Genomic DNA, 22806 nt, shown 5'->3' on the forward strand with positions numbered 1-22806 from the left:
GCCATAGTCTAGTCGTGATCGAATGAGGCTTTTGTAGAGATACATTAAGCACTTCCTGTCACTACCCCACGTAGTATGGGATAGAAGTTTGATTATGTTCATTGTTTTTAGACACTTTTCTTTAAGATGTTTAATGTGGGGGACGAAAGTGAGTCTGTAGTCAAGTATGACACCTAGAAATTTGTGCTCTTTGTTTACTGGTATCTGTTGTTCACACATTTGTAAGCAAGGATCCGGAACTAGGCCTCTCTTCCTTGTAAACAGCACACAAGAACTCTTTTGAGGATTGATTTTAAAACCATTTTTCTCTGCCCACCCTGACACCTTATTCAAACCATGCTGTACCTGTCTCTCGCATACTGCGAGATTACAGGATTTGAAGCCTATTTGAATGTCGTCCACATAGACGGAATACAAAATGGCTGGTGGTAAGGAAGCACGAAGCGTTGCCATTTTAACAATAAAAAGTGTGCAACTGAGCACGCCTCCCTGGGGCACACCGGTTTCTTGTGTAAAAGGACGTGACAGCACATTGCCGACTTTCACCCGGAAGGTACGATTGGACAAGTAGCTTTTTATTACGTTAAGCATATTACCGTGGATGCCCATTTCTGACAGGTCTCTTAAGATTCCGTAACGCCACGTTGTGTCATATGCCTTTTCCATATCGAGAAATATCGATAGGAAGAACTGTTTATGTATGAATGCCTCCGGAATATTTGCTTCAACACGTACGAGATGATCGGTTGTGGACCGCCCTTCTCGAAAGCCGCACTGATAAGGATCAAGCATTTTGCTCATTTCAAGAAAATGGATGAGTCGCCGATTAATCATTTTTTCAAATACCTTACAAAGGCAACTTGTGAGGGCTATCGGGCGGTAACTTGCCACTGAGGAAGGGTCTTTGCTTTGTTTCAAAACAGGGACCACAATAGCTTCCTTCCATGCGGTTGGAAGGTACCCTGCATCCCAGATGGTGTTGAAAAGTGTGAGTAATGTAACTTGCGTGTCATCGTGTAATTTTTTGAGCATTTCATACGTGATTCTATCAGATCCTGGTGCAGAGCTGTTGCACACGCTCAAGGCAGCTCTCAATTCAGCAAAACAAAAAGGACTGTTGTAAGGCTCATTCTCTCGACCTTTTCTTGTTAATGGCTTACGTTCTTCTGTTTGTTTGTATTTGAGAAAGGATTGTGTATAATTTGTTGGACTTGACACGCTCTCAAAATATTCCCCAAGTGAGTCTGCCTGGTCTTGCAGTGTATCTCCCTGTGTGTTTACCAGGGGGAGTGAATGTGTTTGCGGCCCTCTAATCCTATTTACTCTGTTCCAGGCTTTGGCCTCATCCCTAAACGAGTTAATACTCGATAGATACTTTTGCCAGCTTTCTCTTCTGGCCTGTCTGCGGGTTCGCCTACCTTGGGATTTTACTTTTTTAAAATTACTAAGATTCTCCGCAGTGGGAGAAGCGCGTAGCAACCCCCAAGCCCTGTTCTGATTTTTACGAGCGATCCTACAATCGTCGTTCCACCACGGGACACGCCGTTTGCACGCCAAGCCATTTACTTCTGATATGCATTTAGATGCGACATCTAATATGAATGCTGTAAAGAACTCGACTGCAGCATCAATTCCTAAGGAAGACAGGTCAGCCCATGAGATACTAGTAAGAGATCGAGATTTCTCCCAATCAGCTGTCTCAATCTTCCACCTAGGAGCGTGTGGTGGATATTCGTTTTCTTTCGGTGATCTTAGTAGTATAGGGAAGTGATCGCTGCCGTACGGGTTGTCGGTAACTTCCCATTCAAGTTCAGGCAGTACAGACGAGGAGACTATGCTAAGATCTATGGAAGAATAGGTTCTGTTTGCAAGAGAGTAATATGTGTGTTTCTTCTTATTCAACAGACACGCACCAGAAGAAAAAAGGAACTGTTCGACAAGACGTCCTCGCGCATCTATACGAGGGTCGCCCCACAGGTAGTTATGTGCATTGAAATCGCCAAGAACAACATAGGGTTCTGGCAATTCATCTATAAAGGTCTGAAATTCATGTTTGCTTAGTTTATAATGTGGGGGAATATAAAGCGAGGAAATAGTGATAAGTTTGTTTAGCAGAATAGGCCGAACCGCCACTGCCTCAAGGGCCGTTCGTAGCTGTACACGTTGACAGGCTATGCTTTTTTGAATTATAATTGCAACACCGCCCGATGATGCGAGAGCATCACCGCGATCTTTGCGAAATGTAACATACTGTCGAAGAAAGTTTGTGTATTTTGATTTCAAGTGTGTTTCCTGTAAACACAGCACTTTTGGATTGTGTTTATGGATGAGTTCTTGAACATCATCAAGATTTCTAAGTAGACCTCTGACATTCCATTGAATGATTTGTGTATCCATGTTTTAAATTAAATTAGTGCTGTGTTTACGGAAACGGAAGGGATGCCTTACATTACAGAGCTCTTTCGAGGCCCTGTAATAGGTGTTTTGTTCTTTCTGAAGCGTTCGAGCGAGTCTCGACGCTCCTTAGGCGTTTGGTGCGCCTTGGGGACAGGTGTAGTGTCCATTGCCTCCTGTGAGACGCCGGACAAGTGCTCTTGCGAGCGAGAGGTTTTCAGAGAGAGTCCCGCCTTGGAGGGCAAGACCCCTGCGCCCACCAGCCCGGAGGTCGATGGGGCTCCCTGAGGGATTTGGCTGCGCTGGCCGTTGCCAGCGCTGGAGGGGGCCTCGGAGGTTGGGGCAGCCTCGGCTGCGCCCACCTTCGGGGTCGATGGCTCCGTCTGCTCGGTTGGCGGAGCAGCGCTAGCTGCAACCGCCGTGGGGGCAGATGGCGTGACTGCCGACTCACTGACTGTGGGTCGGACAGCCGCCGGAGGCCGTTGTGACGCTGTTCCCTGACGCGCCACATCGGCAAAGGTTTTCCTGGGCAGGTACGATACCCGCCTACGTGCCTCCTTGAAACTTATATTTTCCTTTACTTTTATTGTTGCAATTTCCTTTTATTTTTTCCACGATGGGCACGACCGCGAGTACGCGGCGTGCTCCCCATCACAGTTTACACAGTGGAAAGTGTTCGCACAAGCTTCAGTGGCGTGTTCAAGGGCACTGCATTTGGCGCATGTTTGGCGGCCTCGGCAGCTCTGCGAGCTGTGGCCAAAACGCTGGCATTTGAAGCATCTTAGGGGATTTGGCACATATGGTCTGACACGGAGCTTGATGTACCCGGCCTCTACAGACTCGGGCAGAATACTTGAACCGAATGTGAGTATCAGGTGCTTTGTTTGAATTTCTTTTCCATCCCTTCTTATCTTAATTCTTCTCACATTGACAACATTCTGATCACTGAAGCCCTCCAGGAGCTCAGCCTCTGTCAGCTGGAGCAAATCGTCATCCGAGACAACGCCGCGGGTGGTGTTGAGAGTGCGGTGTGGAGTCACTGTTAATGGAACATCTCCAAATGATACTAGACTGGGCAACTTATCGTACTGTTTCTGATCATGGAGCTCTAAAAGGAGATCACCACTTGCCAGCCTTGATACCTTGTAGCCTGGACCAAGGACATCAGTTAAGGACTTGGAAACTAGAAAAGGGGAAATGTTTCGTACTTGTTTATCAGATTTTTCTGAGTGGATCACATGGTAACGTGGGAAGTTTGGTCTTTGTCGTCCAAGGAACTGGAAAACTTCATCGGTGCGCCCTCTTTTGTGAGGGCGATCAGGAAGCGGAGGGAAGGAGCTAGCCATAAAGGAATTGAATTTTCGGCAACAACGCCAGCCACCCACCATGGAGCCCTACAAGGGGACGTTACAGGGACTGTAAAGACAGGTCCTGCAAACGCCAGCTTTACGTTATCGCTATAACCAAATATGAGATAACCTAGGTTGGTTATTCACACAAGGTTAACCCTTGCTACCTGGAAAAATTGGAAGTAAGCGGAAGCTAGGAGGAGACAGGAAAGATGAAAAGTAAGAGAAAGACGAAGATTAGAGGAAGAGAGAGACAGGAAAAGGCAACTACCGATTTCCCCCGGGAGGGTCAGTCCGGGGGTGCCGTCTACGTGAAGCCGAGGCCAAAGGGGTGTGTTGCCGCCGCCGAGGGGCCGTAAAGGTCCAAACACCCGGCATTGGCTCAACCCCCAGGATCCCCTTTTCCCCGGACACGGCTAAGCCGCGCACGGCTACGCGCGGGAGGGTCCAACCCTCGTGTGCTCGGGTCCGTGGTGTCGCAACAGGACAGCAAGTACTGTCCTACTTCTGCATACATCTCCCCGAGGCACTGCATACATGACGGTCACCACCCTTGTCCGACTATGATTCTTCGACTAAGAAACAGCCTATACTGTTTCATGACCACCCCGAGCGTGAAGCTGTAATTGCTCGTGAATTAGTGAAGGTTCACCTTGGTTTCTTTAGGTTTCCAGTTAATTTCATTCGTATAGTTGTGTATTAGGGGTGTTGTGTTATGCCAAAAACGCATGCATTTTCCCCCGCTTTTGTGGGCATGTGTTAAACCAGAAAATATAGTGTTGTAGTGCCCGAGGTATAGATTTCAACCACGGCAGATGATTTCGTCCTCAGATTCGTTGTATCTTAGGGTTTTGGTAGTGGTGATTAGATTGGTAGCGGTGATCGCGCGCACGCACGCACGCACGCACGCACATTTATGGAGAAGATAGGAAACCGAGGGCCCGATTTTTGTTAGTCGTATCATAAGAAGCCAATAAACAAGGGCACAAAGAACAGCATAGGGAAAATAAATGTACTTATATGATAAGTTAATGGAAATGAAAGTGGATGAAAACCGATTGCCCGCAGGTGAGGCACGAACTCATCCTCGGATTACGCGCGCGATGCTCTTACCGATTGAGCTAACGCAGCACCGCGCTCGCGTCCACTTTCTGGGTTATGTTGATCTGCTCGAACTAAACCTGCGAGTGTCAGCCAGCGCCGCGCCCCACGGCCTCGACGGTGGATGTGGTACATTGCACACATGCTACCTGACGGCATCAATGCTGGAGGATTGTGAAGCAAGATATTAATCCCTGGATACATGCAAGCCTCTACACAAACACCACCTAACCATCCCAGGACTTCTCTCGCCTTTTCAATAGACAAACAAAGATATGAACTATAGCTTTAGTGTCACTTTGTTTCTTGGAATTTGTTTTTCTAACACGCAGAAATGTACCACGACCTGGCGCTCGGTCGTTTATAATGGATTCTCGTCTAGAAAGGGGCCCCCATAGAAACTTGCGGTAGTTTCTGGGCGTCCGTTGTCCCCAACACGGCTCTGGTGAAATATTCGAGCGTCCGCCGCTGTTGTGGGAGGCAGTCGAGAGCTGCCACCGGGCACCTACCGGTAAAGTAGGAACGAGACCGCCCCCGGCCTGATACTCGGCAACGACGGGAGTTTACGGACGCTTGCAAGGACGTCCACCTATTTGGAAGTTGGTGGCATGGGGCACGCCAGACTCCTTTTCTTTTCTTTCTTCCCCCTGTCACACAGCCACTATGGAAACTCTGCATTGGACTTTGTGAGATTGGATTGTAAAACTTTATTTGTCCATCAGATGTAGGGAAAGCTTTAAGCCTTCCCACCTAGACGACGGCCAGGAGTCCTTGGACCCTAGCGGCGGTTTCGGCCAGTCGGATGGTCTTCAGTTGAATCTCCGGATCGGAGCTGAGTAATAAGGTCTCCCATTGTTTTAAAGACTTTATTCTTCCCTCAGAGGGAGCCTGTGGGCATTCCCACAGAATATGATTCAGATTAGCCCTGGCTTTACATAGCTTACACTGGCTGGAGTACTGACCCGGGTAGTAGAGGCTGCACGACACCGGGCTTGGAAACGAGTTGGTTTGCAGGCGACGCCAAGTGGAGGCCTGGCTCTTGTTTAAGGATATATCAGCCGGAGGATATTTAACCCGCCCTAGTCTGTAGTGTTGTGTGATCTCTCTGTAACACACTAAGCGGTCCCGCCCCGTGAAGCCTTCGGCTAGCCCACCAGAGGGGCGACGGGTAGCTCAGGATTAACAAAATCCTTTCAATCGTGGCGCTCGGCGAAGCGAGGTCACGAACGTCCACCCTGAGGTGCGAACAGCCCGGAAGAGCCTGCGAGCAACTGTGCGGCAAGTGACAACAGTACCAAGTGTCGAAGACGTCTAAGTTTATGCCAACGGTCCGCAGTCCTGTGAAGGTATGGTCGCAGTTAAGAGTAAATAATCAGATATAAACGTGACAGTAAGCAATACACCCGGCTATGGCCAGGTGTGAGAACCAAGGCAGACGCGGCGGTAGCTTCTACGGCTTGTTATGGCGAACGCTGTCCTAACACGTCGGCCTGTTTCACCAGACCAGGCATTTCCGTTCGGGGCTCATGATGGTCCCGACCTTGCAACCGAAGGCGTGAGAGAACCGCTCGAAGTTCATCAAGGGAATCGTGGTCCTGTAAGCGGAAAAAAAAAGGCGGATTTGGTGCTTAAGCAAAATAAAAAAAATAATATTGTGGTTTGAATATCTAAAAGCAACACACGGGTTGGAAATACACCGTAGTGCCGGAGGTGGCGGGGAGTGAATTTCGACGTCCAGGCACGGCTTTTTTATTGTGCAGTAAAAATATTTTTGTCCTTTTTTTCACATTTCTCATAACACACACACAACACATAACACACACACAACAAGATGGCTAGAATGTGAACACGTATTCAGAACTGCTATCGCAAAGAAAACCAACGGCACATATACAAAGAAACGCGGTGGCATATAGTGTAGTAATAGGCTGCAAAGTATAACAGTGGCCATAGTCTGGCCAAGAGCATACACAATCAAACAAGTAAAAAGCTAAACATTGGCGATCCGCTCAGACTGACTTATATTCTGCCGCAAGATTTGATTCAGCAGGGGTCGCCTTTGTCTCACTTCCGCTAATTTTGCTTTCCAGCCGAGAGGTCCAGGTCGAGGAATGCAAGATACCTCTGCGAAAGAAACGTTAGGTGCCTCAGAAAGCCATAATTACTAGGGTGCCTTGATGAGAGCGTCGCCTCCCGCCGCAAGGAAGAAGCATGGTATATCGGGGCACCCAAATATTTACGCGCTCGCCCACTTTTAAGCGAAATAATTGCCACGTGGTAATGACGACGAAGACCGATAAATACAGTCGTATGCTTGAGTTAAGAACTAACTGCGCTCTGCTGATGAGAACTAAGTTGTGGGCGCGATTCCCTGTTGCGGCAGCCACAATTCGATAAAGGAAAAAAGAACATTCGAGTGCTCAGATATATATACACGTTAGAAAGCACGAGGTGGTCCAAATTAATCCGAAGCCTTCGACAACTTCATCTCGCACAACCTTCTCGGTACGGTCTCCTCCGGCCAGTTGAACTCCACGATTTAATCAATGACGAAGTACTGCCCCGTGCGGAAACTTAAAAGAAAAGCGGTTTCTGTTGGCGTTTGGCTATTGTCTACATATGTTGCATGGTGCCCTTACCTGAACCAGTTGGGTATTTGCTCCCGTGGTTGCAGGTAGTTGTAGATGGAACGCTTGCGCGTCACTTCGCATCTGGACTGTGTGTCAAAGAAAGAAAGAAAGAATAACGAATAAAAGAAAACTGCCCAACAGTTGTGTGGCGTAATCCACGGCGAAGATCATACCATGGCAGTCCAGGAAGCAGCAGGATCGGCCAGTCCTTTATCGTATGGCTTTGCTTCATGCAGGTACGCACTTGGCCATGGCCATTTGGAACATTGTTTTTCTCATTTATTTGTTTACGGCTCCTAGACTGCTCTGTGAATCAAATCCTAATATGGCTGACAAACAACCCTCAACCTCAAAAGAGCTGGCAGGGGATTTCACCGAGTTATTTGCTAAAATACATGCTAGCCATGCCGACCTGAAGAAAGACATAAAGAAAATAATTGAGCAAGAAATTCACCTCATTAAAAAGGGAATAGACTTTTTGAATAAAAATTTGAAGAGTTCAAATCAGAAGTGTTTGCTTTAAAGAAATAAGTTGCCGTAGTTAGGGGAGGAAATACTGAGTTTAAAAAATAAAATGAATGTGTTTCGATGGAGCTGAAAGAAGTAAAAGATGACCTAACAACTTTAGACCAGTGCAGTCGTAATAATAACCTAGATATTAAAGGAATCCCAAACACATCAGACAAAAATCCAATTTCAACAATGAAGAGAGTATCTAGCTGTCTTAATGTACGCGCAGAAGAATTGGCTATTGGTGTAATTCACCGCGTTCTCTCTAGGCATGCGCAGAGACAGAACATTGACGTCAACTTTGTTTCAAAGGCAGGGGGTGGGGAAATGAAGTTTTGAATTTCGCCCCAAAAATTAGAGTAAGCAGTTCTGGCCTGGGTTTCGAAGGAAAGAACAGCCCTGTCTTTATTAATGAATATTGATGCCCTGCCAACAAAATACTCCTTGGATACGCCCTGAAGGCCAAATGAGAAAAAGAAATTGCAAATTCACTTGGGTGTAGCACAGAAAGATTTGGATGAAAAAAAGTTTATAATTCACGCGTCATTTATGCCACCTCCACAAATAATAATAATAATAATAATAATAATAATAATAATAATAATAATAATAATAATAATAATAATAATAATCAGCCTGGTTACGGCCACTGCAGGGCAAAGGCCTCTCCCATACTTCTCCAACAGCCCCGGTCAGCCCCTCTACAAATGGTATCGCCCAAGTGGTTTCATAATTGCTGCTGGTCATGAGGCACTGACACACCAAATTATCTACACTGCCTCTTTCTCTTTCTCGAATTGACAATTCATGGCTTGAGCAGGACCATTTCTCTATATTAAACGGTAACGTTCGCAGCATTAGGAAGAATTCAAATAACCTGACTTTTCGCAACATAAATTCACATATGATGTACTAGCCATAACCGAAACGTGACTGAACGAAGGTGAAACCGTACACTTACCTGGATACACTATGGAATCTACGCCTCGACAGGGTCCTTCACGTGATGGTGGAGTCACCTTATTTCCTAATAATGAATTTGTTTATGACCTTGTTCCTAGGAGCACTCAGTGTACGCTTTCAGCTGAAAGAATACTTATGCAGATGAAGTGCGGTGTTATAGTGGGTACTGTCTATGAAGCGTTAGTGGTTTCGTCTACACTATGGCATCTCTCATGTACCACAGCATCCCAAGTTCCATTGATTGCATGTGGCGATATTAATATGAATTTATGCAAAAGAGAACATTTCGGATCATTTATATTTTCTTCAGTAGCTCAGCCTTAAGAAATGTTATTTCCGCTGCAACCTGTGTCACTATCCGATCAGAATCCATTATTGACCACATGCTGTGTAACATTGAGTGAGAAGTGTGGGCAGGGTTTTATAATGTGGGTGTCACAGACGATAAACCAATTTTTTTTCGCAGTAGTTACCTAAAACCATCTACCGTAACACTCAGCATGTGTGGATTGGCGCTCAACATATGCGCATTATGATCAACTGAGCCGATTGAGAATGTGTTAACATCGAACATATCTATGATGCTTAAGTATAGAAATGGAGCGCTAAAATTTTTTGCGAAGGTATCAGTAACCTCATTAGGCAATCAACACGACCATGTACACGTCGCAACTATAAACAATATCTTAGGAGTGTGATGTCTAAGTCTCCTTGAGATCTTGATATATGGAAAGATACATTATATAATAAGGGCAAACACAACAAAAGTAATCAACATTACCGCGAAAGTTTCAAGTTTTTCAGAAACAAACTAGTACAACGAAACGAAAGCTGAAAAGAGAGTATTATATGTTAACTTAATTCAGCGAGAAAGGAGCAATACAAAATGCATATAGCTACGCGTGTCCTTTGGTTTCGCACCTTTCCTGGTTATTTAGGCTCCTCTCACGGTACGAGTGACTTTCTTGGTTTTGTTGGAGAATATATTTACGAATACAGCTTAAATTATGTTTCTGTTTAGTGCTTCTTTAAGATCAGGCCAAGCATTTCGAGCAGGTGCTTTTGGTAAGTTATGCTGCAGAGAAAAGCTCTATTTCTCTCAGTTACACTTATTTTAGACGGTAAGAGACCTGCGCGTGGTTGCTGCCACGCCGTCGCTCTTACAGAAAGAACACCGCATAAATACGACCGACTAATACGCATTCATGGCCTCTTTTAGCTAACCCGTGTCCGATTTCCGCTCAAATTTGAACGGATGTGGCATTTTGCCGTGCGTTCAGTTTAATACCCCTTATGCGAGCATTACTCACTCTTTCGTTTACAATGTGTGTGTGTGCTTACACACACGCACATACGTGCACACAGACCCACACACAAGAAGTCGCAGTTCCGCACGAAAGACGAAGCCTCGATAGCGAAGCATTTGACAACTACACTAAGCTTCGTGTAGCTTTATCGGCCGTGTATATCGCAATTATGTTAAGAGAGTGGTGCCACGAGCGCATCGGCAAGCATGAACACACCTCACTCGATGGCCGCGGCGCGGACCAACGCTGTCATAACGCTGGCGCGATGAAGAGACGCGGCGAGCGAATGCTTCGCGTGCTGCCTCTCGTTTCAGCGCGTCTCCAAAACTTGAGATTGCGGAATCTCCCACACTGGGCACGTGGGAATACAGCGCACACGAAGCCGCCAGCCGTCTTGGTTCTCCCAGCCTTTGGACCTCCCGTCGCACATTACCTCCGACAGGGTGCGCGGGGCCGCGTAGGCGCTCGCCCACGTCATGGGCAGCCACAGCCACGCTTGCGGATAAGACGCGCGCTCACCTGCCCGATCTCTCCGCCCACCCCCTTGGCGCTCGCTTTATCACGTGACCTCCAACATTGGGCGCCCGAGAAAACGGCGCGCATCAAGCCACCAGCCTCCTCGGCTCACCCTCGCCCGCTTTCCCTCGCATCCACAGCACGGGGCTTGCGATCGTATCTCAATTGGATTTTATGCGGAACCTACAGCGGCGAAGTCGACGGCTAGCATTCACCTAGAGTGTCCATCGCATTGCTATCCCAATGAAGAAACACTGATTTTAGTGCAACGGTACGATGGCGCCATCTGTCTGTCACCACTACGGCGAAAGGTCTGGTTCACGAACATTGCGTGAGATGACGCCACTGTTGCATTGCAGCGAAATGGACATGTTTTAGGTCGTCGCCGCAGACGACGCGCACTTCGGCTTTACTGTTAACAAAACAGGCAAGTGATGTTTGTGTAAAGTTCGTATTAAACCGAACTCACCGCGAAATGCTTCATGTATGCGAAATTACCGCGGGAATCAGCCAGCAGTTCAGCTGGAAGACTAATGTATACCTGGTGCTACTATTTACGCAACACTCAGTGTAAAGCAGCGCTATTAACCTCAGTGTAGTGCTCTACGAGCTAATGACGATGGAGCGCTAGCGTTTACAAACGCAGTGGATGCAAGTTCGACTGCCGACTGAGGTGAGAGCTTTTTTTAGCATATGACTGGGTATTGTGTGCCTATAATATGCGTGTAGCTACCTATATCTCCGCAATCTATATATCCCCCCTACCCACAACCTCGAAAATAAATAAGAAGAAAGGGTATCTTCTCCCAGACACAACGACGGTTGCGATCTGATCCTGCACACTCGTCCATAGATAGAACATATGACAATCACGTGCCATCACATTAAAGCAACGGACCATGCCAGAAATTTTGCTACCTAAAAGCCCACTAGGATAGGCCTGGGGGACTATAGTCTACGCAGTGACAAGCAGCCCGCACAGCACCGTCCGAGGCTTACCAGCGCGTAAGCGATGAAGAAGATCTGTTCCATGCTTTTGGGCTCGGTGCCCGGTATGGTGTACAGGGAGTACCGCTCCTCGAACTTGGCCAGGTACACTCGAAACGCCTGCGTACAAATGCGAGATCTCGGCATATATGGGCGCAATATGGGTGGCATTGATGAAGTCTACGGAGTTTCTTCCAAAAGTTAGCGAACAAGGTTTTCCTTAGCTTTACTGCTTGAGATGAGTGGCGTTTCGTAGATACGTGTTGAAGGAGATATGATGGCGACTTTTTATTACGATGTGCGCGTGCGTGTTTGCTGAATTAAGCTTGCCCCAGAAAGGTACCAAGACGGTTTGTTGTTTCCAGCTAGTTGTTTCGCATTATCTACGGATGCAGTTAAAGTCGCATATACTAAGTTTCTCTTTTGTTTTCATAACGTATGATATACAGGGTGTCCTAACTATCTTGCACCAAGATTCGAAAATACGAAAACACCACGTATAGCTGGATATAACCAAGGTATTGTTGTTTGCGGTCGCTTGGAGGCACTCAGATTACATCTTGCATTCCGCCTATATACATAATTAGTCGTAATTAATTAATCATCTTCTGACATATTATATGTAGATGAAAAGTGTCAATGAGAAAATTTTAGAGCAACATGAAAAACTCTCGATAGAGCTATCTGTTGCTCAATACGTGCTATATGAAAGCGTTTTTCCGAGCCTGAAAGAAGCCCGCGAACTCACGCAAAGTGCCTCGAGCGGCCAGTGGCGCGGCAATCGTGCGTGTATTCGAGGGCTTATTTAACGCGCGGAAAAAACACTTTTATCGAGCACGCATTGAACAGAAAGCTGTATCGGAAGTTTTTCATATTGCTCTACAATTTACTCGTTGACACTTTCGATGTAATTATAATATTCGAGAAGTTGATTAATCATTTAAGACTATGTAATTAGGCGTAATGCAAGATATAATGTGAGTATTTCCAAGCGACGGCGAACAACATTACCTTGCTTCTGCCCAGCTACGTGGCGTTTGCATATATTTAAGTCTTGGTGCATGATAGTTGGGACACCGTATGTGCTCGTTACTAATTTTCAACGTATTGCAACTTGAAATCAGTGCACACGTCTTGTACCATTTTTTAAAACCTATTTCGTGTTGCGCGTGCAGTATGCTTTCTTTATTTGTGAACTTTTATTTTTTTTACTCATTAATCTACACTGCTTTACGATTTCACTGTGTTACGATTTCACTATGATGCGTTTATTAATTATTGCAATATTTCTGTCTTGTATTAGCCCTGGGCAATACCGTAGTCGAGAGCCTTCAGGGGTATATTTTCACACACAAAAAAAAAAGATAACCGCAACATGGAGCGCGTCAGGGATGCACTCGTACAGTGATATAACGCCTACCTTGAAGGCTAGTCTGACACCCGCGTTATCCGCAACGCTGGTCTCCATGGTGGTGTTTATATCGAGCTGCAAAGGGAAAAAAAATGCGGCGTGCAAGCGTACACTCGCTGTTCCGGTAAACATTCGTAGGTTTAAAGACAAAGAGTCGAATCACGCTATGCTGTCATTACGAACCGACTGTCAAGTGGTGCCGGCTCGTCCACAGTGCGTGCGATGCGAATAGGAAAAGGGGTGTTAACGCGAAAGTGCTTCCATAGGTGAGTCTAGCAGTGGTTGAGGCGGAAGCCAAATTAAATTGTGCGGCTTTACGTGCCAAAACCACTATCTGATTATGAGGCACGCCGTATAGTGGAGGACTCCGGAAATTTCGACCACCTGGGGTTCTTTAACGTGCGCTTAAATCTAAGTACAGGGGTGTTTTCGCAGTGCGCCCCCATCGAAATGCAGCCACCGTGGACGGGATTTGATCCCACAACCTCGGCAGCCCAACACCATACCCATTGAGCAACCACGGCGGGTGCGGAAGCCAAATTAGGAACATAGTACAGCAACGTGCAACGAACATACATTACTACCAGAACAGAACATTCCTTTAATCAGAATAACTGAAGACAAAAACAAACCGTGGTTCACTAAGTCCCTTCATCTACTCAGAAACAAAAAGAAACGTTCATACAGAACTGCAAAACGAACCGGCACCCCATCAGCTTGGGAAAGGTACCTTAACTGTTTAAGTTCTTACTGCTCCGCTCTCAATGTAGCCAAAAATAAATATTTTTCCCAAGACCTTCCTTCACTACTCAAATCTAATCCCAGAAAGTTCTGGCAAATTTTATCTCCTGAACGCAATACTAATGACATCTCGTTACACAATAAAGAAAACAACATTCCTATTCCTAACAGTGAGTGCGCTCAAGTTTTTAATAAATTTTTCTCATCCGTATTCACAAAAGAAAGTATTACTAATTTGCCCATTGTTGCCGACCTAGATTACCGGTACATGGAACCTATTAACATTACTATTGATGGTATTGTTCAACTTATTAATAACTGGAAGGTTTCATCTTCAGCAGGTATTGACAATATTAATTCTAAATTACTAAAAAATACAGTATCAGTATCTAGCAAGTTTTTATTTCACATTTTTCATCAATCATTAATGACAGGTCAGATACCCCAAGATTGGAAAACAGCCAAAGTCATACCCATTTTCGAAGACGCTGACAAGAACTTAACTGAGAACTACCGACCGATATCACTAACGTGCATATGCTGCAAAATGATGGAACATATTATTGCATCTCATATTTACCAACATCTAGAATCGAACAACTTCTTTTTTCATAATCAACATGGTTTCAGGAGAGGTTTGTCGTGCGAAACGCAACTGCTTGAATTTACGACAGATTTACATTTTAACATGGACTCAAACCTTCAAACTGACAGAATCTTTCTAGATTTTTCTAAAGCTTTTGACCGCGTAGCTCATTGTCGCCTGTTGTTGAAGTTATCATCATTAAAACTTAATTCACTAACACTATCCTGGCTTCGAAATTTTCTTTCTAACAGGCAGCAGTTTACTTTCGCTAACAGCTTCTCCTCGCCCCTTTCAGATGTTTCATCCGGTGTACCACAAGGAAGCGTTCTTGGTCCCTTACTCTTTCTGATATACATTAATGACATATCCAATAACTTATCATCATGCATGCGCATTTTCGCTGACGACTGCATTATCTATCGTTCTATTAACACCTCCGATGACCACCTGATCCTCCAAAATGATCTTAACGAAATCACTAATTGGTGTGACGCCTGGCTAATGACTCTAAACTCATCAAAATGTAAAGTGATGTCCTTCACCCGCAAACGCAATAACTTGGACTATTCTTACTGTATTAAAAATGTCCCATTATCTCGGACCTCATCATTTAAATATCTAGGCGTAAATTTTTCAACAAACCTCTCCTGGACTTCTCACATTACCACCATCTGTGCCAGTGCTTCTCGATCACTGGGTTACCTGCGACGTAACCTTCGGAACTCACCTCCACTTATCCGCAAACTGGCATATCAAACATTTGTTCGCCCTCGACTTGAGTTCGCCGCTCCAATCTGGTCTCACCATCAAAATTACCTAATTACCATGCTGGAATCAATCCAAAATAGAGCCGCACGTTTCATTTCCCGAAATTATAACTACCGTTCTAGCGTAACTCAAATAAAGATTCACCTATCACTTCAGCTACTAAGTAATCGTCGCGACATAGCCCTTTTGTCATTATTTCATAAATACGCCCACCACACTAACAAACATTCCTTACACCTAGAAACGCCATCGAACACGTCGCACAGATTATACAATCATCATAGCTTCACGCGCATCTATGGGAAAACAGAAGCATTTAACTCGTCTGCAATTCCACGTGCCATTCGGCTCTGGAACAACCTCCCCGACAACATAGTTTTGGAAACTGACCGTGATAAATTCGAGAGCTCACTGAACTCGCTTAACCCATGTTAACCATTAATATCACACTGACTGCTCTGTATTATTTCTTTGCGTTTTTCTTGCAGTGTTATACGTTGTTACTAAACTATATTGTTCCTTTTTATTGTAATCATATGCAGCTTTATGTAGCTAATATGTTTCATGACTTTTAGGCTGTGCACTTGGCTGCTGTTTTCATTTGTTATTGTTGTTAATTGTATGTACTTGATTGTATGCCCCCCTTACTCAATCCCCAAGAAGGGGCCTTGTAAGGTACTTTACAAATAATAATAATAAAAACGAAGGGCAGCTTGGGAACAACAATGTGAGTATACCGTGTTGCCCGCGTAGCGGCGGTGTTGTGTTGTCATCTACGTCTGTGCCCGGTCTCTTGTGCTGTGGTACTATGAGGTTCCTAAAACCATCATCCTCATCGTAACTAAAGTATTTTCTGGAAGTGCGGACACATCTACGATGACTGCCAATGCGAGCGAATAGCCGAACGCTTCTGGAAGGCTATTCGTGTAATTAAATTAATGATTCGAGTGAAGGCTTGTACTTGTTGCTGCGAGGATCTGTAGGTATAGCGCTTCTTGTTTCACTGCGGGATTCCGAAGAGAACAAGCAGATCCGCTAAGCCAAGCACCTATAGCAGAGCCCTCCTCTCTCGCAGCCGCCACGGGGGAATGAGCGGCGGGAGAGGAGAAGGGCTGTCAGCTACCCGAGCGCTTCACCGCAACGTCAAACTTTCACACGCCCTCGGGCTCTCGGATGTATTAGCACTTGCAGGTCGGCCGGGCTATTCGCTTGCACGCACAATTATGCGGCACGTCTACAACGAAGCCGCGCTCTGCCTTCACATTGTCGCCGCATTGCCTATTTTCCGCAACCTCTTAAACAGCCCGGAGTATTTAATGGGATCTGACGAACCACTTATAAAAAAATGATAAAGAAATTATAATTTTTTTTACCGCGGCCAGTTACATACTTAGAGCTCATAAGCTTGTAATAACGTAACAGCTATGTTCGCATCGAAGCTTCCTTTTCATTATTATCATATATTAGCGTTCGCTAACGGTGACGAACCCGTACCGCAACTCTGTTACGCAAAATCGCGCGCCAGATGCATTGGTGCCTTTGTATGTGTCGGTGAAAGTCCAACCCACCAATCACAGTCACAAAATCAGCCGAAAGAACCATATAAAGCTATTCGCTTAAAGGACCCCTAACCAGGTCTCGACATTTTAAGCTGATAAGCGCAGTGCATACAATGTGTGCTAACGATCGTGTCTGGAAAGTTTTACATCGCTACGCGTCGCGGAAAGAGCTGAAATCTCAAACCGAACGCCGTTTGCCCTTCTCCTCGCGGGTGCCGCTCTCCTAGGAGGAGAGACGACGTATCTCGCGAGTGCGTCTACGTACATGGGTGCTGTGACGCCATTAGCCGTGACACGTGACTTCGAGAATCATTCAAGGCAACATCAGCTATTTGGTTAATCCGTTGCTTCAATAGACGAATTAATTTAGAGAAATAATACAACATATACGAACCGAATGCCTGCGTGTTTTATTTTACGTCGTACCGTAGCGAGAGAGCTGTACTTCCGTTTCGTCTGTTTGTTCCTACGTCGTGCAGTCGCGCGGGCAGAGAACGAAACTATGCCATTTTCCACTGCGTTCCAAGGCCGCCATCATGCTCTTTCATCCTCTCACGCATGTCTCATTGTGTGTGATTGTGGCACTGGTCAGGTGTGCTCGTGCAGAGGGCGTAAAATCGTCCGCTGCGCGAAACGAGACAGACGCAACAGCTCGCGCGCGAGACCGTCACCGGAAGTGCGTCACTCAGCAAAAACGCGCGCGCGCGAGAGAGAGAGAGATAGAAAAAGAAGGCGGGGCATGTGACGTAATTGTGAAGCGATCTTCCGGCTCCGGTATGGGGGAAAGCAGGGAAGGAATTTCGCTAGCGGAGCCTAGACGGTGCAAGTGGAGAGAGTGTCTATGATGCGGTGATACTCGCCTCTCGAAATCATGGGTTCGCGCCACTTCAAATATTTCTGTCTCTGTTATTAATAAACTAATTTGAAAAATTGTTGCGTTAGAACACTCCTTAGAGGGCACGTAACAGCTTCCAGCGTATCACCAAAACTTTGCTATGTGGCCTGGTGAGGGGCCGCTTAAAAAAAAAAAAAGGATGTACCAACTCGCGCCACTCTCAGTTCTTCGAAAACTAGACTGCTTGCTTGTTTGGTTTGGTTTAACGCCTCTTAGGCAGGGGTTGTGAGAGATGCGGCAGTGGTGAAGGACTCCGGACGAATGCTGACCACCGGAGATCCCATTGCGGGCCAGAAAGCATGGTACAGGGATATTTCTTGCATTACGCCCCCATAGGAACGCAGGCGCTACTGCCGGGATTCGAACCCGCGGCCTTAAAGTCAACAGTATACACCGTCATCTCAGCAGCCGGTGGAGTCACAGTTTGGCGATCTGTATGAAACAACGGTATTTGAAGCGTGCACACTTGAGCCGTAGTTGAATAGCTGAATACTTTGTGCTCCATATACTGTATACCGTGGTATACATGAAGCGAGTAAGATTTATAGTCAAGCAGAAAAGTACCCCGTACGCGTGCGGCAATGCATGCATAGCCGTTCTGCCTTCGAGACGGTGGTGCTCCTGTTATTTCTAGTGAACCTCACTACTTCGTGTCGTTCACGGGCTGCAACGCGGCGTAGCGGTGTCACACCATGCCTGCTAACTGCAACAACAAAATTCACCGACGATTACCATACTCGCTAATGCGTAAGTTGAGCGCAGCTCTACACGTGTTTTCCTTTGGCGATATACTGAGGCATCGCACCGGTCACCGCACCGACTGGCAGAGCCGCGACGCGCAGAACTGTAATGTAGACCGGCCGCACAGTTTCCAATTCCCGGCAACTGCAGCTTGTGGAACCGTAATATTTACCGAGAGACGCTGGCGCCTAACACTATGCACGAAGGCGAGCTTTCTGGTTCTTTTTTTTTCCTCCGCACGGCCGGTGCTGCCGCTGCTACGGATGGATGGATGGATGGATGGATGGATGGATGCTATGAGCGTCCCCTTTGTAACGGGGCGGTGGGTCGCCCCACCAAGCTCTTGTTATTATATTGCCTACTGTCCCACCCATGTTAAAATGAAAAAAAAAGAAAAGGAAAAAAAAAACCCACGATGATTTCCCATAACCAAACTTTGTGAATCCCTATTGTGAACTTTGGTTTTGCACGCCTCCGTTGTTTGCCAACGGATGGATTGATGTTACAAGCGTCCCCTTCGGAACGGGGCGGTGGGTTGCGCCACCAAGCTCTTGCTATTATACTGCCTAATGCCCTACCTAAGTTAAAAAAGAAAAAAAAGAAAAAAAAACCTACGAACGCCCACAACCAAATTTTCTGACCCCCTATTGCGAACTCTGTTTTTGTACGTCTGCGTGTTTTTGTCGTTTTGCTACTTTTCTTCCACCAATCCTCCAATCGCCTCTTACTAATGCCTATTACGGACATGTTTACTTTTTAACTGCTCTCGCTGAACCCAAGTGCTTCAAGGAGGCCAGTGGTGCCTAAATCGACCGCTGGGTAGACGTCTTTGCATTCTAATAGAACATGCTCCATAGTTTCCCTAGCTTTACCGCAGCAAGCACGTGCTTCTTCCTTCTTATATGTCGCTTTAAAGGTGCGTGTTTTAAGGCATCGCGATCTCGCTTCGAAAAGTAATGCGCTTCCCTTTGAGTTATCACAAATATTTTCTTTCCTGATTTCGTTTTTTCCTCTTAAGTAGTTACTCATGGCAGGTTTCTTTTCTACTGCCGCCACCCATGATATTATTTCAGCCTCTCTGACTTTCCGCTTGACCTTCCTTGTTGCTGTGTTGCCCACCCTACAGGCCGCATACTTGCTGGTAAGCTTCCTAGTTCTTTTCTTCCACTGTGAATCAATGTTTTTCCTGTACAGATACCTGAACACTCTCCCAGCCCATTTACTTTCTTCGATATTCCTCAGTCGTTCTTCATAGTCAATTTTACTGCGAGCTTCCCTCACTTCAACACTAATCCAGCCCGTATCACCCTGCACAGCTTCATTTGTAGTTTTTCCGTGAGCGCCCAATGCGAGGCGACCCACAGATCTTTGGTTCCCACCAGCAAACAACCGCCTTTCCAAACGTAAGTCCTGGAACCATTACACCTTGCCACATAGCCCAGAGCACCTCGTACCTATTGCGCGGACGTGAGCCCCATCTGGTGGCGCTTCAAGGAGGTGGCTTCCTCCGCTTTCCTGCTCTCTTTGCTATAGCCGTCTTTCATCCGCCGCTGCGCTCCACGTTCGCTCTTCCATTGTTCGCTGCGCTCGTTCGCTCGGTTACGCCAAGGGAGGACGAGGCACGCCGACGCTCAACGCAGGAACGGGCGCCTAACTGAAGAAATTACGGGGTTTTTTACGTGCCAAAACCACTTTCTGATTATGAGGCACGCCGTAGTGGGGGACTCTGGGAATTTCGACCACCTGGGGTTGTTTAACGTGCACCTAAATGTAAGTACACGGACGCTTTCGCCTCCATTGAAATGTGGCCGCTGTGGCCGGGATTCGATCCCGTGACCTCGTGTTCAGCAGCCCAACACCACAGCCACTGAGCAATCACGGCGCGTGGGCGCCTAACTGAGCTGCGCTCTAAAGAAAAAAAAAAGCACAGCTGATTTAGAAAGTTCGCCGTCAAGTATCTTGTGGTCGAACAGAGACGCGGTGATAGCGCTGTTATGCATTCGTAGATTACCTGTGGAATAGTATGCGGAAAAATGGCACCGATCATTCGGTTCCGAGAAATATTGGAGAAAGCAGCAGCCGAAATTGGCAAGGCACGTCAAACAGGCATTAAAGAGAAATAGAGTTAAATTATTCATTTTCTGCAGTTTTAATAATAGTCCTTTTTTGCAGAAAAAGTAATGGAAATCAATTTTTTTTTGCATTCGATGTAGTAATTTCTGCGCCGAGAATATCAGCGTTGATAAATAAAATGTGAAACTTTTCTTATATTTATGTCTTTTCGTGCGCGGAATGTTTCCAGAGGTATCCAGATATGTTGAGATTTTGTTTTCGCTGTTCAAATGCAATTTACATCTCTTATGTAGACAACCGATTGAGCTATACCTGCGAAAATGGGGCTATCTATGACGCCACGGAAAGCTTCTGTCGGGGATTTCTGAATGGTGCCGCTAACCATTGTCTTTTATGCGTTGTTTCCGGCATACCGAGCTTCGGCTCGCAGTACAAGTAACGTACTCACGATTCCTGAAGCGGAATCTGCGGGAGCAGTTTAGCTTAAATGTTTCTTTTTAGTGTACAAAGTGCAGCTGCCGCCCGGAGTAGCTGGCCCTAAAGATCTTCGTCAATAGTGTCCGGCCACATTTTCGATTTCAAATGCGACTTCCTTGCAAATAATAGAAATAACACAAATTTTAGCATATATACAGAACGAAGCCTCAAGTTTTAATCGCCGTGGGTGGGACGTCATTCGAAAGTAAAAATGAATAAGTGAAGAAGATATAGATGCGTAAGCTGAAGCTGTTACCATTTTCCAACCGTGTGATTGTTCACCTACTTGCGCGTTTTCTAACTGTCGTTTCCTCTCATTACGACACTGTGATTTTACTTTTCACTTTGAACAACTGCTGAGCACGAGGTCGAGGGTTCGGTTCCTGGTCGCAGCGCGATCCCACTATGACGGGTGGTGCGGAATGCAAAAACGCTCGTGCGCTTACATAGGTGCACATTAAGGAATCTCAGGCGGATGAAATTATTCCGCGGAGTCCCTCACTGGGACATGCCTCATAAACAGATCGACGTTTTGGCACGTGAAACCCACAATGTATTTTTTTTAAATGATTGCTACGTACTGTATACTTGACACTCTGGGGAAAGAATGATCTGAGCTCACACGAGTTGCTCTTTAATTCAGGAAATAACTATGCGTTCATGAATGGCGGAAGCCAAAAAAGAAAGCCCGCCATTTTTTCCTTTGGAAAGCCCCGCGTATTTTTCCGTCGAGTTGGATTAACAAGAGAGGTTTTAGGAGACATTTCAAAGTGCGTTCTCACTGTAGGCTTTTTTTTTTTTCACAACATCCGCTATATCAGACTAGAAAAGAATGTTCCATATCTCGCTTGTCGAATCGTCGTATGGAATAAGGATCGAATGTCAGAGTCCATTCAATTCCTCTCGAGCATTCTCAACCGTCAAACTCAAAATTTGGAATATTGTGCAACTATAATAGGTTAGCCATAAACGCCTACACTCCTGCCACTCCCTTCCTGCCTTTTTTTCCCCGATTCTTTCTTTCTTGCTCATTACTGTCGACAGGCGGGTCACGTTCTTTCAATATGAGGAATATCATGTGTACAAGATCAGGCACGTTTGCATAAATATCTGCGGATTTTGGCTACAGGGGTGGAGGCGGACATGCCCCGCCGTGTGCTCACCGGCAGTCCCGTGATGGGGTGCTTGAATTCGTTGTACTGCTCCTGCAAGCACCGCACTCTCGGCAGGAATTTCCGCCGCGTGTCACGTGACCACCACTCGGAGAGCTTGCCGTTCTCGTCGTACAGGGACCCTGCGCGAGCGATATTTTTTATGAAGCTCGGAGTGTAGCCGCTGAAATACATAAAAATAAATTTTTTTTTTAAGTCTGAAAGTAGCCCGCAAATAGAGATAGAGAGAGAAAAAAAAAGAAACATCTATATAGCACGTATTGAGCAACAGAAAGATGGATCGGGAATTTTTGATGATGGCCTACAATTTTCTGATAGAGATGTTTGCTCCGATTATAATATTTCAGCCGCTGATTAATATGAACCAATTATGTAATTAGGCGAAATACAAAGAAAAGGTCCGGTTTGCTCCAAGCGATGGCAAACAACATTACATTGGTTTTGTCCAGCTACGCGCGGCACTGGCATATTTTTAAAAATTTTGGCACAAGTTACGCTGGACAACCTCTTATTTCCTTGCTAGGACTACTAGGCAGAAATCTGGCGATGCAGTCGTTACCCCGCATAGGGCATCACTGTATGTGATACCGCATTTTCGTTGAGATTTTGTTTTTGCAGCATTTGGC

General features: G+C 46.0%; 1 protein-coding gene across 1 annotated transcript in view; it reads right to left on the reverse strand.

The window, feature by feature from the left end:
- Positions 1-6147: 6147 nt before the first annotated feature.
- Positions 6148-22806, reverse strand: part of LOC126538129 (neprilysin-1-like) — a 53669-nt gene continuing 37010 nt past the window's right edge. The window contains exons 14-18 of the mRNA XM_050185120.2: positions 22172-22302; positions 13178-13243; positions 11770-11877; positions 7484-7560; positions 6148-6439 (exon numbers count right to left, since the gene is read on the reverse strand). Coding sequence (XP_050041077.2) covers positions 6340-6439; positions 7484-7560; positions 11770-11877; positions 13178-13243; positions 22172-22302 — 482 coding nt within the window. The 3' untranslated portion in view covers positions 6148-6339. The remainder of the gene's footprint in view (positions 6440-7483; positions 7561-11769; positions 11878-13177; positions 13244-22171; positions 22303-22806) is intronic.

The sequence above is a fragment of the Dermacentor andersoni genome, chromosome 3, assembly GCF_023375885.2.
Source record: "Dermacentor andersoni chromosome 3, qqDerAnde1_hic_scaffold, whole genome shotgun sequence".
Taxonomy (NCBI): Eukaryota; Metazoa; Arthropoda; class Arachnida; order Ixodida; family Ixodidae; genus Dermacentor; species Dermacentor andersoni.